This window comes from Perognathus longimembris, chromosome 1 (assembly GCF_023159225.1).
Source record: "Perognathus longimembris pacificus isolate PPM17 chromosome 1, ASM2315922v1, whole genome shotgun sequence".
In the NCBI taxonomy this organism is placed as follows: domain Eukaryota; kingdom Metazoa; phylum Chordata; class Mammalia; order Rodentia; family Heteromyidae; genus Perognathus; species Perognathus longimembris.
In genome coordinates, this window is record NC_063161.1 from 8865313 (window position 1) to 8878528 (window position 13216).

Genomic DNA, 13216 nt, shown 5'->3' on the forward strand with positions numbered 1-13216 from the left:
TTTGGAGTGATAGTTCTTGCCTTAAGGTCTGTTATGTCCAATTTTAATGAATTATTAGGGATTGAATGCAGGGCCTTACAAATGCTAAACAAGTGTTTTGTCCTGTGAGCTACCACCCCCATATCCCCTCCCCCTTTTAGTGTTTTTCTTTTCTTTTTTTGAAACAAATTTCCTCACTACTTTTGTTCAGGCTAGTCTGGACCTCAAGGTCTTCCTGGCTCTTCCTCCCAAAGTAGCTAGGATTTTAGGCTTGTAATCACCTTTACTCCTAGATTACTTTGTTCCTTTTTGTTTGTTGTTGTCCCTGAGCTTTTTTTTTTTTTTTTTTTTTTTTTTTTTGGCCAGTCATGGGGCTTGGACTCAGGGCCTGAGCACTGTCCCTGGCTTCTTTTTGCTCAAGGCTAGCACTCTGTCACTTGAGCCACAGCGCCACTTCTGGCCATTTTCTGTATATGTGGTGCTGGGGAATCGAACCCAGGGCCTCATGTATATGAGGCAGGCATTCTTGCCACTAGGCCATATCCCCAGCCCCATCCCTGAGCTTTTTACTCAAAGCTAGTGCTCTACTACTTGAGCCACAGCTCCACTTCTGGCTGTTTTCATGCTTAATTGGAGATAAGAGTCTCATGATCTCTGCCCAGACTGGCTTTGAACCATGATTCTCAAGATCTCAGCCTCCTGGGTGGGATTACAGCAGTGTCCAGCTTTACTTTTGGCCCTTTTTCTTCTTTCTTGGTCTTTTTGGTACTTGGGGTTGAACCCAGGACTTTCCTTGCTAGCCAAACACTTTGCCACTGAGCTACATCCCAGCCCTCACTTTGGCCCTTTCTGGAGCTTGCTTGTTTGCAATCTCTTTTTCAAGCACCTGTTTCAATTACATTTAAAGTCCATCTTATTTTAAAAAAAAAAAAACACAAATAAGCTAACAGACGTACATACAACTGGGTCTTCTTCCCCCCCCCCCCGTCTGAAAATTTACACCTTTCTATTGGTACATATAGTTCATTTATGTTTTGCATTATTAATACAGGTAGGTAGACTTGCCATTTTCCTATATCTTGTGTCTTTTTGTTTCCTTTATTGATTTCGGTTAAAATTTTATTGTGTCCATTAAATCCCTTTATGTGTTTTTTATTAGTTGTTTTTTTGTTTTGTTTTGTTTTGTTTTGTTTTGCCAGTCCTGGGGCTTGAACTCAGTCCTGGGACTTGAGCACTGTTCCCAGCTTCTTTTTGCTCAAAGCTAGCACTCTGCCACTTGAGCCACAGCGCCACTTCTGGCCGTTTTCTATATATGTGGTACTGAGGAATCGAACCTGGGGCTTCATGCACACACGGCAAGCACTCTTGCCACTAGGCCATATTCCCAGCCCAGTTGTTTATTTTTTGAGGGGAAGCATTTAGGTCAGGTTTTTTTTTGTGATGTTGGAAATTCAGCCCAAGGCTTTTCACATGCTAGACAAGCACTATCACACACACTTAGCTTTTCAATTGTATTGTTTTTGTATTTTCTTTTCTCTCTTTTTGTTCAAGACCAGGATTTGAACACTTGATCTGAAGCTCTCTCTCATTGGCTGACACTCTGACCTCCTGAAGCAAGTCTCCAAGCCCATGTTTTTGTATTTTCTTAATGCTTGGTCAAAGATTGCAGTTTTGATTTACCATAACCTATGGAGGTGTGTATTATTCTGGCAAAATAATGCTGCTTTGCTACAGTATAGCTCCATGCTCCACTCTCTGTTCTGTATTGTCACATATGTTTATGTATATATACACGTAGCAGATATATAGTGTATATATATGTGTAGAAATACAACAACATAATTATTCAAGTAATCTTATTTTTTTAAGTGCAGCCTAGGTTCATATAACAATTGAGGAACAGTGCAAATTGTGCTTGTGCACATGTATGTGTGTGCATGCACATGCAAGTGCACACACATGCGAGTGCACACACATGCACACACTAGGGAATATTACACAGCCAGAGAAAAATGAGGTCAAGCCATGTACAGGAAAATGGTTGGAACTGGAAGACAAATTGAGCGAGAGAAGATGAGCTTCATTGTGTTCCATCTAGGAGTAGATCTAGTTTTTATTACTTTGGGGTCTTTTGAGATTTTTGGATCTATAGATTCGTGTTTTCCTCATCAAACTTGAGATGTTTTGACCTTAATTTTTTACAAATATTTGTTCTTTTCCTCTTCTTCTTGGGTCTCTCATTACACTTATATTGAGATACTTGGTGATTTCCCAGAGTCGTTTTTCATTTTAAAATTTAATATAGATGTACACAACTTGAATGTCTGTTTATTTTTTTTCTGCTTTTTTCCTTTGTCCTTTAAACTGAATAATTTCTATTGATCACTGTTTTTTTAGCTCACTAATTCTTTGTTCTGCCATCTCAACTCTGCAGATGGGCTCATCTGATAAATTTCAGTTATAATTTTAACTCTAGAATTTCCATTTACAGTTTCTCTCTATTAAGATTTTTTTGACCTTTCGTGATGTGTTCCTTTAGGTCTTTGAGTATATTCGTATTTACTACTTTGTTGTCCTCTGCTCTATTCAACACCTAGGTCTAAGTCTCTTTCTGGTCACTGCTTGCTTTCCTAAATCTGTGTTACACTTTCCTGTTTCTTTGCATGGCTTATAAATTTTTTAATGAAAATGGTTTACTTGGTGACTGAAGGTTTATTTATTCTTCTGAAAGAGAAAATGAGAGCAAGTGTGTATGTACTTTATGCAATGTGCCCATACTGAAGTCTGACTCCTACCCAGTGTCCTACCCAGTATGACATTGATGTTTCTGTTCAGTGATTTTTTTTTTCTTCGTTTCACTTTTGCCAAGAGAAGATCTCTCATGGCTACACAATCTAATGTAAGGCAGAGACTGGGCTTGAGTGCCTGGCACTTTAGAGCTGCCACTCTTTGTCCAACTACTTGGATGTTGAGAAGTACATTCAAAGTTCATGCAGTTCAAAAGTGTGCTTTGAGGTTTTCACTCTGTTAAGACCTCTCAGATCTCTTCTTACCCGTGTGGTTTTAGAGCTGTCCTTCTAAGGTTATAAGGAAAGCCTGTCTAATTCTTCTGTGGTTCTTTTCCCCTCAGAATCTACCTTCCATAATTTTGGCTGGTCCACCACATAAGACCACAATTTCAAGCTAGAAAAACTGTTCTCCTGTTGGGTACTCACCAAGGTTGCGACTTTGGGCTGACAGTCACACGTTTTCTGTTTCTGCCTTCCTACTCCATATTTTCTCAAGTCAGTTCTCCCTTTCTAGTAGCAAAAGCTGCTATCTTTCAAAGCCCAGGCATTAAGTCTACAAGGTCCTGTTGATCATGCTCTAAATTCTAGTACGTTTTAGGAAATATTTCTGCTGATTTGCAGAAACCTGAAATGGATGTTTTTGATTACTTTGCTCAGTTGTCATTTTGATTTGAGGAAAAGATGTAAATCTTCATTCACTGATCATTGAAGTCAGAAGTCCTTTCCTTCAATTATTCATTTTTACCATTTCTCACTCACTACCTCTGTTTCCCATTGTTTCAGGTTTCAGGTGGTGTGTGTCTAGTAACAATGGTATGGTTAGGGGCAAGCGCTGCTTCTTAATATAAACATATGCAGTTCAAACCATATTCCACATCCATATCAAAAACTGTTCACTATACAATCTTATACAATAAACAATTTGAACTTTCAAAGAAATGTTGAAATAAAAATAGGAATTCATAGATTGTGAGTTCACTGATGGTATAAATAGCTGAGGACAAAATAGAAAATCCTTTCAGTTATACTTACGAAGAAAATAACACAATTTCTCTAATTTTAGGAAGTTGTTAACAATAAAAGAAAAACTTATTTACCTCTGATTATACTCTGTTTTTTAAGTGTACATTGGGATGTGATTCTGAATTCTCTGCCCTTAAGCTATTTATTTTTTATTAGAGAGAACGTGTGTGTGTGTGTGTGTGTGTGTGTGTGTGTTTGTTTGTTGGGTAGTATATCATAAAACAGATCTAACTGGGTACCAGTAGCTCATGCCTATAAACCTCAGGAGGCTGAGATCTGAGGATCGTAGTTCAGAGCCAGTCCAAGATTATCCCCAGTTAATCAACAGAAAAGCCAGAGTAGAGCTGTTGTTCAAGTGGTAGAGCACCAGCCTTGAATACAAATCAGCTCAGGGATAGCACCAAGGACCAGCACCCCCCTCAAGCAAACCAACAACAACAAAAAACACATGTAACAACATTTAGATTAAACTACCATTCCCTTATGTGTTATAAAAGATCTATCCATTCTTATGGTGAATTTTAAAATGCTCAAGTAGATGAAAGCAGTTATTTGCAAATTTGTTAATGTTATCTTAATTTCAGTTTTAAAATTACTTCCACAAATAGAATGTATTGTGGCTTATAAAAACCTTGTGATACGGTTGCAGGGGGCAGTGGGGGGGAGCGGCAGGGGCAGTTCTAGGTTCACACTCCCCACTCTACAACTGTGATTCTCTTTCAAACCCAATGAAAGAAGACACTGTGTGTGTGTGTGTGTGTGTGTGTGTGTGTGTGTGTGTGTGTGTATTACTCGTGTTATCAGGCCATGAGCATCTTGTCCCACTTAGACTAGATGTCACATCTACTGCAAAGCCTTCCTTGACTTCCTAGTCAAAGGTTTAGGATTCTCATTTAGAATCTGGTAAAATCCTAAACTCATCATTTTTTGTGGAACTTAAAAGCTTTAAATTCACTTTTGTCTCCCACACTGTGAGCTTTTGAAGTGAAAGTTCTTTTGTATTCTTCTTTGCATTGTGGACATATCAGGATAAGTGCCTGCCTGGAATTGATAGTTACGTAAATGCTTTTTGAAGAAAATATGAAGCAAAGTATAGGTGCATGCTGGCAGTTCTCAGGACGGAGAGAGCTGAAGCTTCTTGGTGAGGTTAGTGTTGCTCTAACCTTGTATTATGATAGGAATTCAGACCAGCTAGATTGTAAAGAGAAGAGGAAAGTCAGTTCTCAAAGTAGAGTTGGAGAGAAGGGAAAAATCAAAGTGTCTTGGGATAAAAGTGTGGATTTTCATTTGGCCAAAATTTTGAATGGTTGAGACTAGTTAGGGGAAAGTTGAGAGAAAGGTCACTTGAATACAAGTTGGCAAGAGTATTTGAAGGCCAGGCTGAGAAACAGGAACTTTATGGTAGGTTTGGAGCGAGGAAATAAAGTGCGCAGCTTGGGCTTTCAGAAGATGATCACTTGCAATGTAAATCAGATGAACAGAGGAACAAAGCCCAGGGAATCATCCACCTAGATTCTCTACTGCACTGCTGTGCTAGGGGCTCATCATGGGTGCTTAAGAGATGCTTTTAGGACTTAGGTGCTGCTTCTTCCATTCCTTGGTGAATGTGCAGCAGGCTGGGGAAATGGCCTACAGCGGTGCTTTTCCAGTGTGACTACAGATCACTGACAGTTCCCAAGGCAGTTTCATGAGGGCCATCCAGTCATACTATTTCTATAATAATACTGACACAGCACTTGCTATTTTTACCACACATATTGACTTTCATCACCAGTCCTAAAGCTCTAAGCTTAACCAGTGTGCCTGAGCATGAATCAAGGCAGTAGCACTGCACTGTGCTTCTGGTGGTGGTTCTGCCCATCCTTCACCATCATGAACTCACAGATTGAACAAAAAGATAAAAAAGAATGTCCTGGAAGCTAGCACCAGTGGCTCATACCTAGAATCCTAGCTCCTCAGGAGGCTGAGACCTGAGGATTGTGGTTTGGAGCCAGCCTTGGCAGAAAAGTCTATGATACTCGTATCTCCAATAAACTATTCAGAAAAAGCTGGAAAGGGTGCTGTGGCTCATGTGGTAGAGCTCTAGCCTGGAACACAAACAGGCTCAGGGACAGCGTCCTGGCCCTGAGTGACAAATCACAGAACACATCTGATGTTTTTAAAGTTTAAGGGAGAGTTTTATGTGACTGAGCTGTGACATGTCAAAAGCAGGTTTGAGCATTAGTTATACATGATGTTTATTGCTTTGACTGCATGCCTAGTGTTCATGATGCTAGTTTTGAAACTTAGTGGGTTTCATATTGGTTTTGTTTTCGGTGTGCTCCAATTGATTATTAGAAACCTCACACTTTTTCAGAACATGGCTTCATAGCTTTCCCCCGACCCACCTTTTGCTGTTTTTATGTCACTTGTTCAAAAAGAAATTTGTCCTGTGTCATCCACAATTTTTTTTTAGGGACTTCATTCCATCTTAAGTTCTACGCTGGCATTAAAAGTATGTTGGTTTAATCAGCTCAACAAGCCATCCAGCATGACATGCACTTCACAGAGAATGATGAAAACATAAGGATCTCAAATTGGGAGAGGAATACTTCAAAATAAATGTATTTTCGCATAGCTAGAATATGTCACACCTGTTAGATATTTGTTAAAAAATATTTATGAACATAACAATTATTTTGAGGATTTAATGGGGGAAAATTAGATAAACCTGCCTAGGATTTTGCAAAAAAGATTAGTGATTCAAAATGTATCCTCACTCATAACTCTTTCACTACGGATTGGCACAAATCTAGTGTTTATGTGTTGATGGCAGATTAACCTTTACCAGCGATTAGACTCTTAACTATACCTTTCCTCAGCACAAGAGGAGGGGTCATCTGTACCCAAGTCAACTGGGACAGAAACAAGGAGAGTATAAGTTTTATAAGATAACAAGAATCTGATTCCATTTTTAGGCATATTGTCACCACTGTGTTTCTCCTGTTCATAAATAACTTTATGTACTTTGACAACTGAGCAGTAATAAGCTAGAATAAAGGGAATAAAAGAATAAAATGCTATTTTTCTTAAGAGCATGAGGTAGATCAAGATTTGACCTTCAGAACCAAGGATAACAGACTTTGCTTCCAAAGTAGAAAGGTCTCAAAAATAGGAAGACTTACTAAGAATCTAATAATACTATTTTCACCTCTCCATTTTGCCTAACACTTCCTGTGATCTTCAGCAAGTCAGTATATCTGTGTCTGTATTACAATCTTACTAATTTACTACAAATATTTTTAAAATATAAATTTTGTTTGTAGACTATAACATTTCAAACACAGATAACTTTAGGGATTTTTTTCCTCTTTGAAGGGACAATTATAATTTTTCTTGCACATACACTTTTTTTTTTTTAATGCTGGTCCTGGAGCTTGAACTCGGGGCCTGGGCACTGGTTTTTATGGGTTTTTTGTTGTTGTTGTTGTTGTTCAAGACTAATGCAATACCACATGAGCCATAGACTTCGGGCTTTTTGGTAGTTAGTTAGAGATAAGGGGGTTGGAGTGCTGGCACCAGTGGCTCACGCCTGTAATCCTAGCTACTCAGGAGGCTGAGATCTGAGGATTGTGGTTCAAAGCCAGCCCAGGCAGGAAAGTCCATGAGACTCTTAATTTCCAACAAACTACTCAAAAACCAAAGTGACACTGGCTCAAAGTAGTAGAGCCTAGCCTTGCGCAAAAGAGCTCAGGGATAGTGCCACCCTGAGTTCAAGCCCCGAGACCAACAACAACAAACTAGGGTTGAAGGCATGGCTTAGTTGGTAGAATGCTAGCCAGTAAGCATGTCAAATACCAGGTGCGAGTCCTGTTCTCAAGCCTAAAAAAAAAAAAAAAAAAGAAAGAAAGAAGAGAGAGAGAGATAAGATTCTCATGGACTTTTTGCCCATCCTGGCTCTGAACCACTATCCTCATAGCTCAGCTTCCTAAGTAGCTAGGATTACAGATACAAACCAAACCACTGGCACCTGGCACACATACTTTGAGAATGATTGTGATAAAGAAAGACCTAAGTTATTTTACATAATTCTTAGGAGTAATTATGTTTATTTTTTCAGCAGACAGACGGTGGAGCGCAGACAGATGGCCAGCAGTCACAGACACAAAGTAATGAAAATTCAGAGAGTAAATCTACCCCCAAGCGACTTCATGTCTCTAATATTCCTTTTCGCTTCCGGGACCCTGACCTCCGGCAAATGTTTGGGGTAAGTCACTGAATTCCTTCTGTGGATTTTGAAATAGAATTTTATCCACCATGTGTGTTATTATTAATCATTAGTATTTTAGAATAAAACTGCAAAGGAAATGAGTAAGGTCTTTAGAGAAATCAATATTGTTACCAGTCTTAAGAACCTTTTTCTGCCATCTGTTTTGCTCTGAATATTAGCCTTGCAGGTTGTCAGACACACAGGTGACCATTCCTTGAAAGGTAAGACTTCTACCTTTAGCAAGGGCTATGAGCAGTAATCCAACTTAGTAATGACAAGTACACATCTATGTTACCATTTCTATAGGCTATATGATATTTCATTAAACATTTTCTGACATAAAGGCTGATTCCATTTATTTGCTCCTTTAATATTTCTACAGTAAGAATATTTTTACACTTGAAGGGTAAAACAGAGATGAAAACCAAAACCAGTAGCTAAATAGTAGACTAAAGTTACGCAAATGTGGCATAGCGGTAGATTGCTTGCCTAGCATGCATGAAGCCCTGGGTTCGATTCCTCAGCACCACATAAACAGAAAAAGCTGGAAGTGGTGTTGTGACTCAAGAGGTAGAGTGAGCCAGGGACAGTGCTCAGGCCCTGAGTCCAAGCCCCAGGTCTGGCAAAATAAAATAAATAAGTAAAATTGTTAAAAGGAAAAAAAGTTACACAAAGTCTGAGAGCACTTTCAGGAGAGATCTGTGTATGGAAACAGAACCTTTTTTTGCCGATCCTGGGGCTGAATTCAGGGTCTGCACACTGTCCCTGAGCCTCTTTGTATTCAAGACTAGCACTTTTACCACTTGAGACACAGCACTACTTCTGGCTTTTTCTGAGTAGTTTATTGGAGATAGGAATTTCATGGACTTTCCTGCCCAGGCTGACTTTGAACTGTGACCCTCAAATCTCAGCCTCCTAAGTAGCTAGGATTACAGGCGTGAGCCACTGGCACCTGGCTGAGATCAAACTTCTTTGGTCATTACTTGGATGGACAAGTATGTGCAGTAAACATCCAGGTATCTTTCTGGCTCACATCACAGAGTACTAAATTTGTACCAATTATGTATTTGAATTTCAAGCCAGTCTCTAGGAAATGTGAGACTATATATCTTCTGCCTTCATTCAGGTTTGCCTTACCTAATTATGGTATGATGATACACAAATACACATCAAGCATGTGTGTGTGTGTGTGTGTGCGTGTGTGTATGTGTATGTGCAAATTAGCTGGGCCTGTGAGAAAGCCTGGAGGGCCATGAACCAAAGCGAAAATGGTGGGATTGCACATGAACTTTATTTTCTATTTTCCTTTTCCCTGTTCATATTTTGTAATTTTTAATACAATGAATGTTATTTTCTTATATAATTTTTAATGTGATAGGGATGACAGCCTTCAGTAGTATGTCTTATTTTACTAGGATTTAATTTTAAAAGAAAATTGGCACGGCGATTATAGAAATCATTATTCTTGCTGACATGAAGCAGGCACATAATAGGGGCAACACTGTGAGTTCCCGTTAGTGTTTCCCAGCAGTGGTGCTCACACATAGACGTGGATGAAGAGGACACTGGAGCAGAGGTAGAGGTGAAAAACCACCAGCTCAGTGATGGGGATAAGCCAGAAACTCACACTGGGACCTGCTGACACATAGAAACATGAGTGCTAAGTACATACTAAAAGAATAAGGCGGGGTGGGGGGGAGGGGACTCCATTTGAGAAAAGAAAGTTTTATGTGAATAAAAAGCTCACCATAAATAAATGTTTTTATTTTTATCTCTACAGCAATTTGGCAAAATCCTAGATGTAGAAATAATCTTTAATGAGCGTGGTTCTAAGGTAAGATCTCTTTCAACATCAAGTATGCTTCATTTCTTTTTGATATTTGTTTTAAACAGTAGATATTTAGAAAGCATAGGTAGTTTTTCAAGCCTGTATGCAAGTATCCCACGTGTCCACTTTGAGTGTGAAAAGAGGCTGCTACATGGCCAGACTGTATCCTGATGTTCAAATTGGAAGGGAAATAAGAAATGGAGAATTTGGAGGGAAGTGTGGAAATAGGACAGGAGGCAGAACAGCATGGTCCTTGATTGGCCTTAGATTCAGCCTAGGCCAGGCCACCAGAAGAAAGGAGCCTAGGAAAGTGAAGCTTTATGTTGTGACTTCTGTCAGAACAACATAGCTCTATAAAATGCAGCTTTGAAATGGAATACTTAGAGCAAATTTAATGGATATTTCTTTCAGTTATTTGTTTGTGTTCACTTTGTAGTAAATTTTGACAAGGCTCCCAATGAGTAGTGAGTTAGTGTTCACTAGTACCATTTCCACTGTAAGTCCCCCCCAGGTGGGTAAGCTTTGGGATATGGAGGCACTCGGTCACACACAGCTAGACTTAACAAAAAGTAGTCACAGTGTGTAAACTGAGCTGATGTGTGTACTCTTTTCCAAGTATGTTTTACATAAGAACTAACCTTCTTAGTTAAAAATTACTTTTCCTATTAGTGATTTTAAATTAATTTTCAGCTGGTCATATCTGCTGAACTTGGAAAACAGTTCTTTGCTATAATCTGATTAAGTCTCCTAAGTATGTAGTTTGAGAAAGAAAGCTAAGTAAACTCTCAATAAATCAGTTATGTTTACCTCCCTTCACTTTCCTACTCCAAATCACCACATTCTGGGAATTGATAACATACATGGATGGTGTGCACCCCTTGTCCCTTCTGTACTAACACAAATGAATACATTGTTCTAATGTTTCTGATTATTATTCCCTTATAGAATGTGTCAACACTAAAAATGTTTAATTCTGGCTAGAACAATTATTTGTTAATTATTAAAAAGGTAATTTTCAGCTTTCAGTTTAAAAAAGTAATATGTCTATGCAGAATATTCTCCAGCACTTTACTTGGTAAGTATTTTAAAGTAAAATCTGTTTGCTTCAACCAGTAAAAAGTATGGTCCTTGATTGTCCCTATCTGCTTGTTATTTTCTCACAGTGGATTTCTAGTCCTTTGTTTAGTTCAAATTTATTTTTTATAAAGTGGTCAGCTACAAGGTAAGAAGATGATGTGGTTTAGTGAATAGAAATACATCAGTGTGAAACAAATTGATGGAGATTATTGACCATGCTTCACATGCAGTAGTAATTTTAAATATTTTTGGTTTTGAGTGCACACACATAAGTAATCCTAACTAGATTCTAACTACCAGAAGCCCAATACAGTTTCATCAAGCATTGAAGACTTACTCCTTATCAAGAAAACAATTTGACTGAACTACTGTGAAGCAAAGGAAATTGATCTTAAGGCTTCTTTCATTGACTTTGAGGATTTGTCTGCCTCCAAATTTACCTTATCCAGTTACTTCTCCCACATAATTTTCATTTCAAAATAAAAACACAGGCCTTCCTTTTCCTTCTGGGGAATCTGAAGGTATATATGGTGTCCTTACTGCCCCTGGTTTCTTTGGGCTGCAATAGTGTAGATGATGTGCTAATTGACAGTATGTGAAAAACAAAGCCTAATAAACCTTTCCCAGAGTGAATTCTCTGGAAGTGTTTTGAGGCCTCCCAGTGAAGTTTACTTTGAAGTCAGCCAGAACCAACAAAAATACCTTCTCTGAGATCCTCCTTAGAGAAATTAATGAATGCTTTTATTTTTGTGAATTAAGTTTAATATCTCATTTCTCTTAAATGTTTTAGGTTGACTATAAAATTAAAGCATGTCAAACCAGAGAAAAGAAGGCACTATGGTCCTGTTGTTTTAGTTAGGAGTTATTCTGACTTTTTTATTTATTTATTTATTTATTTTTTGCCAGTCCTGGGCCTTGGACTCAGGGCCTGAGCACTGTCCCTGGCTTCTTCCCGCTCAAGGCCAGCACTCTGCCACCTGAGCCACAGCGCCCCTTCTGGCCGTTTTCCATATATGTGGTGCTCGGGAATCGAACCAAGAGCTTCATGTGTAGGAGGCAACCACTAGGCAATATTCCTAGCCCTATTCTGACTTTTAAATAGTGTTTTTCTGTTCCAAAATTAGCTTTATTGACTTTTTTTTGAAGCAGCATGGGAAAAACTGGTCAGAAAATAAATCTGAGATAAATCTGAGATAGTTCTTAATCAGATTGCTCCAAAACAGAAAGCATCTCTTTACCATAAATTTTGTGTGTGTGTGGTTCTGAAGACCAAGCACAAGATTTTGTACATGTTAAACAAGCACTATGCCACTGAGCTACTCCTAGCCCCACATTGTGTGTGTGTGTGTGTGTGTGTGTGTGTGTGTGTGTGTGTGTGTGTGTGTGTGTGTGTGTGTGTGTGTGTTGGTCCTGGGGCTTGAACTCAGGGCCTGGGCACTGTACACAGCTTTTTTTGCTCAAGGCCATCACTGATCTCCTGTTTGAGCCACAACTCCACTTTGGGCTTTTTGGTAATTAATTAAGAGATAAGAGTCACAGACTTTGCTGCCTAAGCTAGCTGTGAACTGTGATCCTCATATCTCAGACTTTCCTGCCCAAGCCAGCTGTGAACTATGATCCTCATATCTCAGTCTCCTGAGTTGCTAGGATTATAGGCACCCAGGTCCCATCTTATTTTTATGAGATTGAAATAAACCATGTTGTACTGCCACATCCACACACGCTCTGCTGCCAGAGTTCCACCTCATCCAGCTCCTGCCTACAGAGTAGAATCACTGGGCTCCACAAAGGACTTAATTTCCTCCTTTTTCATTATTGACCTCTTTTATTTTGTCTTCATTTGGTTTTGCCTTACCTAATTATAAGAGGGACACACACACACACACACACACACACACACACACACACACACACTCATAAAAATACATTTAAATTATCTCAGATGAAAGTTCTATCTATGTCCTGATTTTTTTCTTGCCCATACCATGACTTTTTATTTCACAAAAGGGGAAGTTACTTATTCCTTTCAAAATATATTCAAAATACTTTCCTTGAAGCTGCACTAAGTAGGTCTTTGTAATTTCAGTAAAATTCATAGGAAATACTGAAATGTTTTTCATTATACTTAAAACTGAATTAGCAATGCATGTATTTCCAAAGGACTTACTTTTCTTTGGTGTTACCATTTATGAGTTTTTAGTTTTCTTTTATTTATTTTTTAATTCCTGTGTTCTGGCCATACCCAGGAGATCCGTCTGCTTTTGATTTCTC

General features: G+C 38.8%; 1 protein-coding gene across 14 annotated transcripts in view; it reads left to right on the plus strand.

The window, feature by feature from the left end:
• Rbfox2 (RNA binding fox-1 homolog 2) overlaps positions 1-13216 on the plus strand; it is a 237560-nt gene that overhangs the window by 190406 nt on the left and 33938 nt on the right. For 11 of the 14 annotated variants that reach the window (XM_048356132.1, XM_048356204.1, XM_048356157.1 and 8 more), the window contains 2 exons: positions 7891-8037; positions 9821-9874. In XM_048356132.1, coding sequence (XP_048212089.1) covers positions 7891-8037; positions 9821-9874 — 201 coding nt within the window. The remainder of the gene's footprint in view (positions 1-7890; positions 8038-9820; positions 9875-13216) is intronic. The other 3 variants (XM_048356139.1, XM_048356110.1, XM_048356123.1) reach the window with 1 other exon arrangement.